We start from the raw sequence: 18085 nt of genomic DNA, 5'->3' as shown, positions 1-18085 counted from the left end.
AAAAACAGAAATACAATTGTGTTAAAATTGGTCTGAAGTCTGTTGTTTTTCTAACCCTGAGGGTCCACAAGAGTAAAATCCAATCCAGCTTCTCTTCCGCAATCCATTGTTTTTTTTGACTAAGCATATTATGTCTTGCCATGAGCAACTTCAAATGTCACATTTAAAATTAGAAACGGTAAACTTGTTGTTTCATTTTTTGTTGATTTGCTTTTAATCTTGGTAGTTATTGGTTTTGGTTGAATCCATTTCTCGAAGTAAGAGAACTTCATTATTTGATTTCAAGGAGTTACTATTTGAGGACTGTGCCGTCTATAAGAATTTTCGTAGGATGTCGGTCGCCAGCATTTAATCTGTTCTGTGCCTAGTAGAGATAACTTTGAGTCAATGAATTTAGGCACTCGACGACAATTTAAACGAAATGAAATATTAATTTCAAAAAGACTGTTTAAAATGGACGCTCACCACTACATACAACACAAATGTCAAATTTGATGACATGATTTTGATCCGCTCGCAAAATCCAAACTGCGATTTCCGGATCATGGACTGGATGTTGGATTGTTGGTCTCTATTGGATTATCTGGTGATAAGCCGATAGCCTATTGTTAACAATCTTTAAATATTGTCGTTCCTAAACATTGAGATTGTAACAATATCACATCATGAATTTTAAAGCCATGCGTGATCTAAATCGAAGCACGAATTCTCATTATACAACAAACCAATGTTTTTCGTTGATTCCTCCCTTTGCGTTTCACACTTTATCCAAAAAATGTTTTATTAGATATACCATTCATTTTTATGAAGATTCTCAAGCAAGTCAAAAGCAGCTTGAATTTCCTTTCGTTATTTTTTTTGCGATTTGAAGTTATAAAAATAATTGTTTACAATTTGATATTGTTAGATTGATAAATCATCAATTTCTAACAATTGTAGTTCCTAATGGTTCAAAAAAGAACAGACCTCTGGTGTCCTTTATAATTTGTCAATTGTCATGCTCTTTTAAAAATGTTTTATCGGTCTACCTGCTATTACCATTTTTCTCTGTCTTATGTTGGTGTCTTCTTATTTATTTTTACTCCAAGGTCTTTTTTCTATCGGATCATTTTCGTTTCCTCCTAATATATTCTTACGAAAATACATGTTTATGTCAATATCTTTGACATATATTTCAAAACAGATTGTCTATAATAGACTTAAGAAGTTATAAAACTAATAAGATTAAAGAATGTGAAGACTGCCTTTGTCTGAATTACTATTGTGCGTACTTTTTTCAATTTTATTTTCATTTTAAAAACTTAACGAACATGATACCAAACATCTACGGAAATCTGTGCGATGTTTCACCTTAGTGTGATCATGGTATTAATAATTTCGCCGGCGCTGACGGCAAATGTTCCGAATTCGAAGCCAGCTGACATAAGTGACAGCGAAAATAAATCCGCGGTTTTCTCACACAAAACTTGTCTTGAGAACTCTCTTCGCCGCTACATTAAAGTCTGTCATCAAATCCATCAGTGAAATATAAAAGTTGATTGTTCTATTTCTCGTTTAATGTATGTATAATAACTATTTATTATATATTCTATTTGAAAAAAACTACTTTTAATTGATTTTCGGTGAAAACAGAATTCGCTTCACCAATTAAATACACACATAATTATAACCGTTGCGTTTTTATTCGGTGAACTCGCGAAAATGATTGCAACAATCGTATATTCATTCGGAGAAATAAAATATTTTCTGCTAGAAAATCCTACGCGAACCATAAAGAAAATGATTTAATATACTTGGCTGTAATAAAATACTTGTGTTGAAATAGTTGTCTTGCTTGGAATAAACTAAATATTGACACGGTAGTAAATGTGAAGCTGAAAAATGTATGAGGACAAAACGAAAGTCGTTGAAGAAGATTCGCTTTTCAGGCTCCCTGATATTAAGATTTCTACACCGAAATAATTGTCTGTGTTTTTGCTCATATTCGGTTCGTTTGTTGTGAATCGAATTCGAAACCGATAGTCCCCTAATGATTGTGTAAGTTTTCAATAACTTATCCAGAAAAATGTGTACATGTTCGCTAACCGGACTTATCCTCTTCATGAAATTGTAAAACGTGTTTGAATAAGCATTTTTGTTGCCCTTATCTTAAAATCAATTGTATATCCCTGCGAATAAAAAGATTGCCGGATGTATTACGTTGTTAATCAAACGAAATTTCAGCTGGGAATGGGTATGGCATTTAAGGGCAAACCTAGGCATCTATCTTATCCACTTAAAAATGTATATAAAGTGCACTGTTCCGACTTACCGATTTTGTGTACCCTTCAACGATCAATACACGATTTACCCATACGAAGACCAAAGTTAAGCTTTGATGAATGACGTCGAAAACGTCACACTTTTTCTTGCTCTTTTTTTAAGCTCAAAAATAATGTACAGCGACGCAAAACCAAAACAAAATGGTGTCTACATAATTTTAAAGGAATGGTTTCGGTTTCGGTTTGGATCATCATCACATCGAAGAATCCATTTTAAAAGTGTGTGTATACCTGAATCGCGAAAATCCCATCGATTTTTTGATCAGAAATTCTTGAAAAACGTTCACCTTTTGCTCTTCTCTTCCTTAACTTTAGTGTAGTTTATAGTTTTCCCTTCGCGATGGGTGCGTATCAGTCGCCATTTTGAAGAAATTTTTTAGTGCAAATCGAATATCTCGAGAACCACTGGAAAAACTGCAGTTTTCATTCGAGCATGTTGTGTTTCTGCCACCATTTTAAATAGAAAAAAAAAGAAAAATCCAAATTTGGAGGAGTTTTGCGAGAAGTTTATTATGTAGGTACCTAGATACATGAAAGAAATGCAGTTTTCTTTTTAGTAAAGGTGTGCTGTGCCAATATTTTGATGGACATCGCAGAGAAGATATCGTAAAAGTACGAATTGGTATCTCGAGAACGACTACCACTTTGGAAAATATCGTTTACGAAAAATGAATATCTCGTTCTCGAGAACGAGACCAAACATCAAAAGCAAATTTTAAAATTGAGTTTTCTTTGCGGTTTTGAAAATAAATTAATATGAAGTGAATATCTCAAGGAAGGTGGTTGATTAGATATAATGCGTTGCCACGTTGCATTTTCGGTGGCCTAAAAAAAAGCTTTAAAGCTTTCATGCACGTAATCTTACTGACTGACTGGTCCTCCACCTAAAGTTTGTTCGGTTTAGGTCTATTTTGCAATGGGTATTCTAAATTTTTTAACCTTACTCAAGAGCACATTCTAGTTGAAAAGTTATGATCTTTACCTCAAAGCAGTGAATACAAATATTAAAACCGAAACTTCAAACTTTTTTGTGAGCCTGCAGCCCTTGGTTGGACAAAATGTGAAGAAACGTATCAAGAAGAGAAAAATTGAATAGCAGATGTTGATCGAATAATGAGAAAAAATAAAGTTGATTATAATTCAATACCTAATGTTGTCAAACTTCCTGGTATGCAGTTTATACCTAAACACATTCCGATACCTGCATATACCAATATTGCTTTTTTCCTTTGTGATGATGTGGATAAAAATGAACGGATTGAAAAATCAATGAAATTATACCTAGTTTAGTTTACTTGTCATATGTACCTCTACCGAAATATGTTTTTACATGTGCATAAATATTGTGATGATCTTAAAGAATCCTCGAAAGAAGATCGACTTATGAAGCAGTGATTGGATCATGTAATAAGATGGAAAAAACTTTATATAACCTCACCAAAGTGCTACATTAACCTTCAGGATTGCATTGGAACAATTTCCTCTTAATTAAAGAGAGACCAAGAACAAAATTATTGAAATGTATCGGATAATTCTGAAACTTATTATTGGATTCTGGACTTATTATTGTTTTAAAAATGTAATGAATTGGGAGCAATACATAAAGTTACTCTGGATTGATTTTTAAAAAAATGTAAATCACAATTACCAACCATAAGTAAAAATCAATAAAGCTCGCCACGAAATTAATAAAGCTCAGTATCCTTACCAAAAGGATGTTATGGCAAAGAAAAGATGTTTTTCGATATTGACTTTCAAACGAAGAAATGAAATACCAGAAATGTTAGAAGTCCAGTAAGATAAGGGAGAAGGCAAAAATAAGTCGATCGGAAGAAAAAAGGAATCTAGCAATTTGATTTTTCCGTGCTAAAAAAAAACACGTCAAAACTAAAAATAAAATTCTTTGAAACTTATGAAAGAATTAAGCTTTAAATCATTATATTATAAAATTAAACGCCTTCATTTCTTTTTCTCTGCACCTAAATCTTGTAGAGACATGTGCTTGTTACTTTTCTGATGGTTCTTATTTGTATCCAAAATACTGTTTACTAAGTATTGATAGAATTTTAATTTATATTATATTACCAACTACATAGAAAGCTATTTTTGATAGACAGGTATTAAGTTTGTTGATCGTCCAAAATACAATTATTTTTCACTTGAATATAACCTTTTTAATTAATTAATTTTAAACCCGCTTATCAAATAATTAACGCGTATATATTTTAAATATATTCAAAATTTGACGATTAACAGAAAAACTAAATTTGTCCTAACTTTTTATATGGTTCGCGTTTATTTAGCTCTCCATTTTTGTCTGAATAAAACCTAAACTATTGAAATTAACAAAATTATTGCTTTTTACTCACTTTAAACCCGGGCTTAGATCAAAATGAGTAAATAATGGTGATTGATATTATAGACTTGGAGCATAGTATTTCAAAACAAAAATTAATTTAGTACATATTCTAACGCCTGGAGACCTAAAAAGTCAAAGGGTAAAGGATGCCCTTGGTATTAGGTTTCTTGATGTTCTGATTGCATCCAAACAGGTTTTAAGTTCATTAGAAAAATTCCTTACTTAAAAAAGCTTTCATTAAGTTTGAATAGTAAATGTTTTTGTGATGATTCCAGAACGACCGATCTTTCCAAAATAAGCAACACATTTATTATGTAGCCTTTTTATTTTTTATTATGTTAACTTAAAGCTCAAATAAAATATGTAAACCTAAACAATGCGTTGGGATAGTACCTGGTTTAATTTAGTTTTGTTTTTCAATCTTAAGGACCAGCGCTCTCCTTCTAAGGGACAGAATGCTTAATTTCTTCGCTGATATCCCCTTTACTTTTATTTGAAACGGCTCTTTACTTGATAAAAGATTATCAATGCTTTCGAGTTTCATTCTCTTTGAATTCAATTTTGAACGATTTTTTTAAAGAACCTTTTTATAACAAGTGTTTTTTTTTTATTTTTATTTCAATTAGATTTTTTCATCATAGCCAGAAACATACAACACTATTATTATGGAAGACTTAGATTACGATAGTAAGTTTAGAGAGATGCAAAAATACATTCCATTTTTGGATCGGGTCATTGAAAAACTAAAAAATAGTGACCAAGATAGGCCACGTAAGGCTCAATTAGAAAAAATGCAAACATTGCATAGTCTACTCAATAATAAAGAAAAAAAGTAAGTAAAATAAGTCCTAACTAAATATTATCGGCTCGCGCGGCGGTCGGACTTGAAAGTCATTCGTCAGCGTAATAAACTCTCTTTTCAAATGGCATATACTACACAGCTTTATTGCGATTGTCAACTATCAATTAATAATTCCTAATGGCATTCATATTTGTTAATAAAAAGATTCCAATAATTTTTTAATAAATGAAGCCTTTTAATGTCTAAATAATAGTTGACACTTGCAATTAAGATCATAGTCTTTTATTTTATTTCTCACTTCCGCAAATCGAAGCTAATTGAATACACATAATGCATAGGTATTTGTTTTTAACAAAATTAAATAAATATTGTTTTATTTTAGGCTAAGAATTGAAACTTTACTAAAGTGTGAAACGGTTTTAAAGAAACTACACGCTAAAATTGATAAGGTAAGCTAAATATAAAGAATCAAAACAAAAAGTAGTAACAAAACATTTGTTTTTTCTAATATTTAGTCTGATGATGTCATCCCGTCAAAGGCGCCTAGCAATTCGACGACCAATAGCATATCTTCCAATGCAGCAAAAAAAGTACACACAACTTCATCTGCATCCTCTCCTTCTCCAAGTACGAAAAACAAATTTGTGCCAAATCACAATTTAATTGAAATATACACCTGCCCTGCTAGTCCTACACATTTTGGTGAAGTGGATTTTCGTCCACCAGTAGAAATTCCTACCGAACGCCGATCGTCTCCAGTGAAGGTAGTTTCCAATAATCTTTGGAACCAACAAAAAAGTTTGGAAGACACAATTGATGCACAACCAAAGCGAACGGGAATGATTAGCAGTAGTGCAAGATTTCCGAATCGTTCCTCAGATTCCTATAACCAGAGTACCACAAACAGCCATCAAAAATTCAGTGATGCACCAAAAAGCAGCCGCTGGTCGGATCCGAGGGATCGAATAAGAGATAAATCACCTTCGTCGTCATCTTCGTCGTCTCCTTTTCACAGACCTGCCTGGTCTTCAACATCAACTGGTTTCTCGTCGGCAAATAAAAATCACCGATCGCAAGCCCCAAAGAAAAATGAATCAAAGTATAGTTCAGAGGAGGAGAATTGGGATGAACCGGGAGACGGGGAGACCATACCAAAACCCAAGCCAGATCCAAAACCAACGTCTTCCTCGACGTTAACATCATCATTATACAGCTCGTATAAAGACTCCAAAAACGCTCACCATCATCGCCATCATGATAATAAAAGTTACAAGTCCCAGGTCGAGCATGCACCTCCTGCACCTGTTTTTCCACTTTTGCCAGACGTAAATAACAGCAAAGAATATTTTCAAAACAAAATATATCACGATACCATCTATAATTATAAGAAATCGGATGAGTATAACAGTTTCATGAATCCTCCGGCACCAGAACCGCGCACCCAAAAACATTCATTGAACAACATATTCAATCGTCTAGGCGATAAAATGGGTGATGGCTTCGAGAATTTCCGAATTCAAGTAAAAAATGACAAAATCAAATCAAAGTCCCCATCCAAACAAAGAACACCACCTCCACCGCCACCACCATTTTTGGTGTCTTCTAAACCTATAGGCGATGTTCTTAAAAGTCCTCCTTTAAGTGCAGACGATATTGATGATTTGCTAAATGAATCACTTGAGGCAGCTACAGTAAAGCAAAACAAAGCAAAATCATATGAATGCAACAATGAGCAAAAAACACATTCGTTAGATGCGGTGAGAAAAAAACTGGCCTTGATCTCAAGACCGACTTCGCCTGTACGTTTAGAATCGCCAACAAGGGTAGAAAATAAAGGTGATGAACCATTTTACAGGCGGGGTCAAACCCCAACAAAAAAACATGGAGCTACTCAACAAAAGAAAGAACTTATCAACCCTCCACTACCACCAGCAATCAAAAACCCGCCCTTGCCTTCTCCAAAGTCACCACCAAACGAAATGGACGCGGTTGTTGAACGATTGGCTTTAAAATACCACCCACACAAAAGACGAGAATCTGTGTCGTTGGAAAGAAATTTTCAATTACAGACTGAAAAAACAAACACTCCCCCACAACAACTGATGGATTCTATGGATGCATTAGGTATTAGACCTAATCAATCTTCACTCAAAGAGAGCATGGTATCTCCTGTGCATACTGTGGACCCACGGATATCTAAAAAGAATTTAGGACAAATCCCATCCCTTATGTCGTTACCTGCCTCGCCTGTTCCTAATGTTCTACCCACAATAAATCACTTTGATCCTCGATTGAGGAACACGCTCCCTTTGAATAAGGATCACACCACACCGTTTACAATACCCAAACCAATAAATTACCCCATTCCAAGTTTGTTGGACCTTCATATAAATATTCCTATCGTTCCTCCGTCTTCATTACCAAATTATAATGTCTTAAGTCCAAAATCAAAGCCAAAACCAACCAGGGTAGACCCCAGAATCCAAATACCATCAAAAACCTACGCCGATAAATTTAATCCTGAACGTAATGATAAAACAGAAAGAATGAAGTACTTAGAATCGAAGAGAAACAAACCTCCCGAGCCGAAGACCTATGGAGAGTATAGGCAGTCAAAGTGTCGACAACAGCAGCAGGAAGGCGATGGTAAAACTCTTCTTACAACTGAGTCGTTATCATCACCAGTTGCACCTTCAATTCAATCGATGGTGCCATCGACCCTTGATAAAATGTACAGAAGTGCGGATTATGGAAAAGACATAGCTGGAAGCATACAAGGGTTTAAAATTCCTAAGAAAACTAAACCAGAAGCACCTAAGATTTCCGATCCGAAAAAAGATGATCCAGTCGAAGCCAAGTTTGAAGACGAACCACAAAAAGATGCTAAATCCCAAGAGGAGCTTGGCAAAAAATCTGATGAGGATCAGTTGGGAGCTTTAACAAAACTAGAAGAGCCCCCAAAACCTAAAGAAAAATCGATTGGAAAACCTTCAAAACAAAATGATAAAAATGCTAACAAAATTCAGGATGTAGAGCCAAAAACAAAAATAATACCAGATACTAAGAAGAAGAAGGTTAAAACTAAGTCTCGAGTTTCAGAAAATCCACCAGAGGAAGAACCTAAAACACAACCTGATGATATAGAAAAGAAAAAACAAACTTCAGATATCCATTCTCAAAATTCGGCAAAAACCGATACTAAAGCGTCAGAAGTTGAGCCAGATGAATTTAAAACTAGCTCATTGGATGATTCAATAACTGAGAGTCGATTGGTAATTGATGAAGGTGAATCGCCAATTAAAACAAATGCAAAGGATGAGAAAAATTCGCTAGTTGATGATACGGAAAGCTTTTCTGAGCCGAGAATAATGCGTACTCGGAGAAACAAAAATGTCGTTAAAGAAGGTACACCCTCACCCGAGCCTAAACCTCAAGAAAATCCAAAAAAAGAAGCTAATGATGTCGAAGAAGAACTAAAGGAGATCGAAAAAAAGGAAATAAAACCACGTCGAATAAGCACGCGGCGTTCAACAATAATTATGAAGGAACTTGCTGAAAAAATCGAAACCAAAAAGGAGGAAACCCCCTCTGAAACCGAGGAACGTCCTAGGTCAGCTTCGGACATTTTTTCACCCACAACAGACAACTCCGTGGTTTCAACTCAAAATATTATCAGTGGCAAAAGAAGGACGAGGGCTTCGATAAATTTCAACGAAAAAGGTATTAAAAAAACGTCAACACCCAAAGCAACAACATCAATTCCTAGTGCTTCTCCAACAACCCAAACAACTCCAAAAACACGGGCTACTAAAGCAACAGAAGCAAAGCAATCAGCTGCAGCAAGAAAGAGAAATTCGATTTCAGTCGAGCAACGAAAAGATGACGAGGAGAAGAAAAATTCAGAAGATGGACAGATATGCGCAGTAAGCAGCACGACCGAAGGGCCTCACACAGAGCCTGCAATTATAAGTGACACCATTACATCCCCAGAAGAACCTAGCAGCTCAAATACTACTGATCAAACTACAACACCACCAGCAATTGTCGATGCTGACAACAAAAAAAAACACGACTTTTTAGAGGGATTCCTCATGAGTATGGCTGATCCCACTGCAAACAAAGATCGCATCTTAGACATGTTAAAGTCTGTGCTCGATGAAACAAAACTGCAGCAAGTCAAGGTAAGATTTTTTGTTTTTATACGAGAGTCGTTCGATAGCAAGGTAATTATTGCAGGCAGCGCCCTGTTCTCTTTTCACTATGAAAGTTTCAAGGATTCGATAGACTCCCCAACGTCTCTGAGTAATAGCTTACTTGGTGGTTGCGCAGTTTCTCCCTTGTTTTTTGAATGATTCTCGTATTAAGAAACAAAAAAATTGTATTATGTTTAACAATAATTCTGTTATACTCTGTTTGTAGGATATATTATACAGCCCTGTAAAGAGCGAAGAGAAGAATACATCTGGTGAGAAAGACGAAGAAGAAGAAGAGGAACACCAAGAGCAGAGCAAACCTCGAGCAACAAGAACGAAAAAGAATGAACTGGATCGCCTCAATGAAGACATACGAGATATGTTTATATGTCAGGGCGTTGTTACTGCCACAGGTAGACGGATGTGTACTATTGCCAAAGCTACAACAAAGAAGACATCTGTTCAGCCTAAAAAGAAAAAAGTCGTCCCTTCAAAATCAAATAAGTCACAAATCACAAGCCCCCAGCCAGCATCTCAAGCAACTAAGCGCCCCATGCGTAAGGCTAAAGTAATAATAAGTCCATTGAATATCAGAGCGTTAAGAAGTCGAAACCTGAAACAAAATCGTTCGCCAAAAATGCCCGTACTCGAACCGAATACTCCCATTAAGGACGACAAAAGCCAAGAAAGCGATAAAGAAATTGAAGAAACTTCTCCAAAAAAGAAAACGACTAAAAATAAAACAGTTGTCGCTAAAGTATTAAACAAAAATTTAAAGACTAAACCTGGTCCGAAGTCCAAACGCGTCCCATCTGACAACTCGGATTCTTCAGACGATGATATTGAGTTGGTCTTTCTGAAGGACAAGATTAAACGTATGGATGGCAGTAAAAATGAAGAAGAGAAAAATAAGGAGCTTAAGACTGAGAAAACTGTAGCGAAAACACCAGAAAAGGAAGAAATACAAATTGATAGCACTAAAAAAGAACCTAAAACTGATATTAAAAATAACCTGGAAACCGAAGTTTCAAATGAGAGCACTGTAGCTGCTGTTATTGTTGTAGCAAGTGAAGATAAGCCAAAAGAAGAAGAAACTTTGCCCAAAAACACTAACCCAGAGTTTCATACAAAATCTGAATATTCGAATTGTTGTGTCATTTGCAAAGAGAAAAATCGTTACATAGCCCCGCATTATCGCATCGCCCACAATGACTCTGAAGTGTACACATCACGACTACCACCAGATGTATTGGAAGACGTCAAGCTTAATATAAATAACAGTGCACTTTTTTCATTGCCCAAAAAACCCCAGGCAGTTTTTAACTATACTTGCCCGTTTTGTGACTTTCAATCAACACATACACTGCGAGGATGGATGGAGCACTTTACCATTCACACTGGAGAGTATGGACACAAGTGTTCGAAATGCTTTAAGGCAATGAACGGCAGCACCCACATGATGGAGCACATTAAAAAGTTTTGTCCAGATGCAAAGAAGATTAATAGAGATCCAATAAATTTGCGGGGCAATGGGATATTTGGTTATGTCTGTCACTTGTGTAACTTCACTCAGATGTTGCGAGGAGGTGTAGTCCAGCATTTGAAAGTTCACCATGATCTAGATGATGCCGAATCAATAAAGAAGATTATAGAAGTCAAATTAATCGACACGGCTTCTTGTGCGAAAAAAGAACTAACTGACGTTTCTTCTACTTCTTTAACTGATACAACCACTTTAGATAGCTCTACTGTGGTGGAAAATAAGCCAAGTGATTCTAACATGACTGTGACTGTTTCAAATAAGGAACCCGTCGAAGAAGATGATGTCATAGTGTTGTCAGGTTCGAGTACAAATACAAATTCAGAGGAGTCCGTTGACAAGAAGAAAACAGACGACGATGAGGAAGATAAATCCAGAAAAGAAAAAGAATCAAGCATGTCCACCGATTCAAATATGGAAGTATTTGTTCCCTCGGATCTGGATCCCCCAGTTATTGTAGACCTAACCGAGCAATCGCAAGTTATAACAGACGAGTCGGAATCGGGTATCAAAAGTGTTTCCACTCTCACATTTAAGCCAACTGCATCAGAAAATAAGAATAAAGCCAAACAAAGGAATATCGAAGTAAATATCGAAGTATTTATTCCTCGTGAAAGGTTAGCATCTCCAACTTCTATGACTTTAAGTGAGCGATGGAAATCAATGGAAATGGAAAAAGACGATGAAATCGCATCTGATTCAGTTGTTAGTAAAACTAAGCCAGCAGCCAAGAAAATGACGATTGCCGAAAAATTAAGCCAAAGGTTCAAAAATATTGAAAAACAGAATAGTGCAGAAGGGAAAGGGGATGTAATAACAGACAAGAATATTAATCAAACAATAGAGAAAGAAAGTAATGAAGTTTCCTGTTCTATTGCATCGACTCATCCTGAAGAAGAAATGCGAGTAACTCCTTCGACGAGTGAAAAAGAAGCAACTCCATTGGAGGCATCTAATTCACCAGCGCCATCGCAGCCTTTATATGAATCTGGTAATTTGATCATGGATGAACAAGTGGCAAAACAATCTTCAAATAGAGGAGATGATTATTGTTCAGAAAGCGATGATTGCAATGAGATTGAAGAAGACGATAACGAAAATTGGGAAGACATTGAAATAACAGAAACTACAAAGAGTGCATCGCAGAAGGAAAAAAATAAAAACAAATCCATTTTCCAAACTCTAAGTCGGCTCTATGCATCGATAGCACCTAAAAGAACTTCAAAAAAGATGAAAGAGAAAGAAAAAGAGAAAAAGAAGGTGGCAAATGAAGCCTTGGAGAGATCGGAAAAAAATACAGAAAAAACAGCAATTCCAAAAACAAATTCAATTAAAGCCTTGGCCAATGAAAGTGTCGGAGATTCCCTTCTTCTGCCTGCATCATCAAAGCCAACACAGCCGCCAATACAATCAGAACCACAAGCACGATTCCCAAACTTGTCGGAATTTCTTCCAGATTCACCTGGTGATTCATTGGATATGCTTTTGTCGGCGAATTTTAACTGCCTGGAAGGAGACGGCAGCAGCTTTCCTCAACTAGATTTGAATGATTTGGACTCGTCGATATTTCCCCTACCCGAAGAGCAAGAAAATATTCAAGATGCCATTGAAATGGCCACTGACATGGAACATAACAAATATGACGTTCTGGGCAATCCGATTTCATTGAGCTCAAAGACTCAACAACAACAAATTTCATTTTTACCTCCAACAACAACGAGTATACATAGAATTGGAAACTTTGGCTTTTCTCTCAATGGGAATTCGTTGAAGTATTATTGCATGGTAAAGTCGTGTGCATTTCTTTTCTCCGATCATCCCGACGGACTCCAGAATCACTTTCTGCTCGAACATACCACACTCAAATGGAACGGCTACTGTGATACGTGCAAAATGCAAGTTGGTTTCGGTGATCATTGCCGTGAAATGCAGCACATGTTGGATGTACATTCAAGAATAAGAACTGAAGATTCTGGAGATAAGCCAAGAATTAAATTTCGCAGACTTACAGGGGATATTCTTTCCACTGACAAACAGAATGAAGCTCCGTTTTCACCATTTAAAAATGTGTCGTCCAATGTCTCACCCTTCCACGACGAGTCACCTCAGTTTGATGCATCACCAAGCATGATTTCATCTCAACAAGGTGTGACCCAAAATGCAACATCCCACAATATATTACCAGCTCAAACTCCCGAATTGAGTTTATCATCGATGTTGCAGAGTGAGCCAAGAGCGATGATACCTCCAAAAGCCCCACCACAGCTCGATATGGATATACCATTGTTCAAAAATGTAAGCAAGGAATTCACTATCACTAACGTAGCCGAAGGAGTGACTGATAGCGATCTATTGAATTTGGTGTTTAAGCAAGCAGACTCAGCTCCAGGAGGAATTCAAATAAGTCAGGTAAACATACATTTTATTTAATTATTTTCGGAGTGCTTAAACGGTTTATCTTACAGGTGATAAGTCTTAATGCTGGCGGAAAATCTGTGTCGCCTTTAACCTTGCCGCAAATATCCGACCGCAATGAACGACGAAACTCTCCTGCGTTCAAAGAAATAAGAGAAACAGAAAAGCAGTCACCGAGAGCGTCTCCGAATTCCATTCCAATGAACTCAACCACGATGATACATCGGAACTCTCCATTGTTGAAAAATCCAGTTGTAAAACAAGCATCCTTTGTGTGTTGTGTAAATAAATGCAACTTTACCGCCAATATGCGAACGGCGATGAATGAACATATTTTGTCTCACCTTCGATACGACAACAATCGAGATGCCCTCAGGTGTAATCTCTGCAGTTTCATCGGACAAGACACAAACCACTATTTCAATCACATGACACAGGTGCATTTAAGACGCGATGTAGTTGCTACATCATGTGCGTCGACAGTTGAGTTGACACAAAAAATTCAAGACATTCTTCGGACCACTTCAAAAACGAACCAACCAAATGAGTCATTGCCACCGGCAGCGGCGTCAGTGTCTGTAAGGGAAATGGAAAAGGATCCGGCAAAGGCTACAGTGCCTGTGAGGGCACCCGTACCATTAAAAGTTCCGGTACGGTTGGAAGAAAAAACCACAACCAGCGATAATAGTTTGCCATTCTCAAAGAGACTTAGAAAAACCGCAGAGGAAATTGTAGCCCCTACTGGTTTACCAGAAGAACTGATCTGGAGATGCATTTTCTATCCCGATTGCAAATGTACGACCACAGAGAAAGATTTCCAAACACATCTGTCAACCCATACGAGTATTGTGCCGACATCCTTTCCATGTGTGTCTCCCGGTAGCTCCTTGCATTGTCCACATTGTCCAGTTAATTACTATCGCGCAGCTGTGCTGAAAGCCCACATGAAAACCCATGCCCGCCATCAATATTTTTGCAATGCATGCAGCTGTATGACATTCAGTAGTTTCCAACAAGTTCAAAAGCATTTTACCGAAACCCATTCGCTATCCGGTGTTCCACGGACACGAAGTTTGATTCCAGACGAAAAATCAAATAATCCTGTATTATTACTAGCCAGCGAAACGGAGCTCTCTTCTAACGAATTGATTCAGTTTGGGGAAAAGCTTATGGGCGATTGGGAACGCAGAAAAGCCTTGAACAAAACACACTTCAAGCCGAACGAGCAAAATCTTTTGCCAATTCAGCCGATTTTCAACAATCAAGTTTACTGCTCGGTTTGCAACTACAAGACCAAGGTGAGGACCAATATGTTCCGACACTTGCAGTTGCACAATCAGGACGTTGATGTGGGAAGTGTAGATCCAGTCAATCCGGTTCCTTGCCTTGAGAAGAACGAAAAGCACTTCGACAAAATGCTCAATCTGGCTTGTAGTTCGAACACTCTCGGCAGTGCTGTGAAGCCTAAAGAAAGTGTTAAAATTCCAGCATTTGTGCCCGATATGAGAAGATATGTTTGTGGCCACCCCGGTTGTAAATACCTTACAATCACCGATCAAATGTTTCGCTCACATCTCAACGCCCTCCATGGCCAAGAAAAGGGTTACCTGTGTCCACATTGTCAAGAGGAAATCTGCAAGAAGAACATGTGCGCTGAACGAGTCGTACAGCATCTCAAGTTTCACGGCAACAAAATATACCAGTGCAGCGAGTGCGATTATTTTCACTACACTAAGCATGTGGTCGAACGGCACGTCAATGAGAAACATTCTAGTGTATCTCTTGTCAATCTGATAACCTTTGACCGTAGTGAGAATGAAACCAAGAAGTCTACTCAGCCAATTGCGGGGAAGAATGTCTCCTCAAGTCATTCTACATCCATCGAATGTGATACTCCTGCTGAATCTCCAGCAACAACGAGCACACCTCCGAACACTAAAATGAAATGGGAATGCGCACTGTGCAAACATCAGACAGCCACTTGGAACCAGATGATTTCGCATGCAAATTCAATGCACAGTGCGAAACATCAATACCACTGCGTCCATTGTTCATTTGGTTCGGCGCATTTGGCTCATATTATGGACCATATCGACAACAAGCACCCTTCGAAAATTCGCGAAGCAAAGTACGTATTTTATAAGATCAATGAGACTCCCCAAGATAAAGCAGCTGATACTCGGCCATTATGGTCGCGAAACGATCCTAAACGAGTACGAAGTATACGAGGAATTCTCATGGAGAACGAAGAAGATGCCGAGCGAACCAAGAAGAGCCTAAGTCGGGCAGGAGTAGATTTAGATGATGAAGATGAAGAAGTAATTGCTCCAGTATCTGATTCGGATGCCTCCGTGATCCCTGGTGGATTAGCCTGCTTCCATTGTAACTATACAAGTTTGGAAATTAGTTCCCTGAATCAGCATTGGAAGTCAGTTCATTGGCATGAAAAGAACAGTGAAATGGTACCCAGATTACCATTTTTCTTCCGTATTCATACTGTCCTAAAATGTCCCCTTTGTCCACATGTAGGCGATCAAATCACCCTGAAGATTCATTTGATCAATGTTCACGGGCAGCGTAATTTCTGCGCCGCAGATCCAAATGTACCTAATACATGCGGCCATTGCCCCTTTGTGTACCCAACGAAAAGACTTGACGTGCTGACTAATCATTACCTGCGCGAACATAAGCCAACGGATGCTAAAAACCTCTCATCGGGTTTGCTAAGAAACTTATTGGCGTTGGGCGAGTGTCAGGTCTACATGCAGTGCTATTTCTGTGCCGAGATCTGTGCCGATAAGACCTCCATCATTGAACATGAAAGAGAACGTCATAAGAATTCTAACTTGCGATACAAGCAAATCAAGGATGAAGTAATCTACCGATGCGGAATGTGCCAATACTCGTCGACTAATGAACTGGCAACTCTGAGACACATGATTGATCACTTTGCAGGTTTTAATGTTTGCCATTTCTGCAAGTCTGTCCAAAGCAGCTTCAATTCGTACATGCAACATTGCTATACCTTCCATATTAAATCTCTGACCAGCTTTAAGGAGATATATAGCTTTGAAAAAATTGCTACGTTTTTGGGTCAGATGTTGCTGATATTTCCAAATGGTCTAATTGCGGCCAAAGCCAATCTTCTCAATACGCAATATGGGAATACGGAGCGAGTCCGGGCGATGTACGACGAAATCTGCAAAAAGGCCCTCGAACCACCAATTCCACCCCTTTGCATGGGCCGATTGCTGGCCAAGAAATCAATGGAAGCTTCAACTCTACTGCCTCCCCCGCCAGTGACAGTCACTGCAAAGCGAATCGCCAAAAGAAGAAGTACCGTTGCTATGGGTGGATGTGAAGAGAGAGGAATGTTTAGTAACTTTTTGGTACCATCCGAACCGCAGAAGATCAAGAAGAGAAAATCATCGATATGTGGAGATTTCCAACAACCAACTGCACCCCTTTTCAGTACAATCACTACAAATTCAAATAATAACATCGACCATCCGGCAGGACCTGGTGATGTTGTTGTTTCGAAAACTAGTGAACCCCAAGGATTCTCATTTTACGGACAGAAACCCGATCCAATTGATCTATCAAGAATCTATACACACATCGCAATTGGAGACAAATACGCTCCGGTCTCGGTGAAAAAGTTTTCACTTCTTTTTAAAATTAACACCAAAGTTGTAGTGGAAGCAATGGACTTCCGAAACTACCATAATAATAAAAGGCCAGCGTCCTTTAGTAGGCCTTGTCCTGCGAGTAAAAAGAAAAAGTTTGTGTAAAGTGAGAAAGTTATGTAATTTGTACTTAAAGTTGGTTTGTAGTTTAGAGACTCAGTTGGATAGTTGGGTCTGTTTTTTTTTTAAATCATATATTCCTACTGTTTCTTCGATTTATTATTTTTTAATTATTATTAGTTGTTAATGAATTATGAACCAAATGTAAATAAATAAAAATACATTTTCAAACACTTGAAAGTAAAAAAGTAAATTTATGTCTTATATAATATTAAAACTTATTATCAAAAAGACTAGAGCAGAAGAGCTCTCTCTAAAAGAATTTTTAAAATAAAAGAATGAAAATAAACTGATAATAAGGTGATACTTAAGAGATTCTAAGGGATTAATTATTCAGGAATCAGGGTTTCTCCAACTCTTACCCATTAAGGAAAAATAAAAAAATACTAGTATTAAGCATATTCAATAGAATATAACCAATCCATCTATGTTGCCCTTGCTGCCCATACCCTTACTCTGATAATAATTAAATTACACATCAATCATTCCACTGACAACTTGACATGCATTACATTATCTACGTTATCCAATTCCTTGTAATCTGCACTGTCTGCATTATCCCCTACATCATCGACCTTAATAGAGCTATGTGTGAATCGGTTAGTTGCCCACTGAATGTTGTAAGACACCAACTACACATGTTCGGATT

At 37.4% G+C, this 18085-nt stretch overlaps 1 protein-coding gene across 6 annotated transcripts; it reads left to right on the top strand.

Moving 5' to 3' along the window:
• Positions 1-1449: 1449 nt before the first annotated feature.
• Positions 1450-17629, top strand: LOC129943172 (uncharacterized). 6 transcript variants are annotated; one of them, XM_056052435.1, is made up of 6 exons: positions 1450-1559; positions 5307-5512; positions 5865-5931; positions 5998-9663; positions 9902-13624; positions 13681-17629. In XM_056052435.1, the coding sequence occupies exons 2-6, from the start codon at positions 5346-5348 to the stop codon at positions 17419-17421; spliced, it is 11364 nt and encodes a 3787-aa protein (XP_055908410.1). In that variant the 5' UTR covers positions 1450-1559; positions 5307-5345; the 3' UTR covers positions 17422-17629. The 6 variants fall into 6 exon arrangements, with proteins under 6 accessions (XP_055908410.1, XP_055908414.1, XP_055908412.1 ...); XM_056052437.1 differs by lacking the exon at positions 1450-1559 and adding an exon at positions 1608-2037; XM_056052438.1 differs by lacking the exon at positions 1450-1559 and adding an exon at positions 2462-2540.
• Positions 17630-18085: the final 456 nt, after the last annotated feature.

Source organism: Eupeodes corollae, chromosome 1 (genome assembly GCF_945859685.1).
Source record: "Eupeodes corollae chromosome 1, idEupCoro1.1, whole genome shotgun sequence".
In the NCBI taxonomy this organism is placed as follows: Eukaryota; Metazoa; Arthropoda; class Insecta; order Diptera; family Syrphidae; genus Eupeodes; species Eupeodes corollae.
This window is presented reverse-complemented; position numbering and strand designations above follow the sequence as displayed.

What these genes read in the sequence shown, in the direction of transcription:
- LOC129943172 (XM_056052435.1), top strand. Translation starts at nt 5,346, where the DNA reads ATGGAAGACTTAGATTACGATAGTAAGTTTAGAGAGATGCAAAAATAC. An exon ending in CTCAATAATAAAGAAAAAAA is followed by an intron (nt 5,513 to 5,864) that starts GTAAGTAAAATA and finishes GTTTTATTTTAG; the next exon opens with GCTAAGAATTGAAACTTTAC. An exon ending in CAAAACTGCAGCAAGTCAAG is followed by an intron (nt 9,664 to 9,901) that starts GTAAGATTTTTT and finishes CTCTGTTTGTAG; the next exon opens with GATATATTATACAGCCCTGT.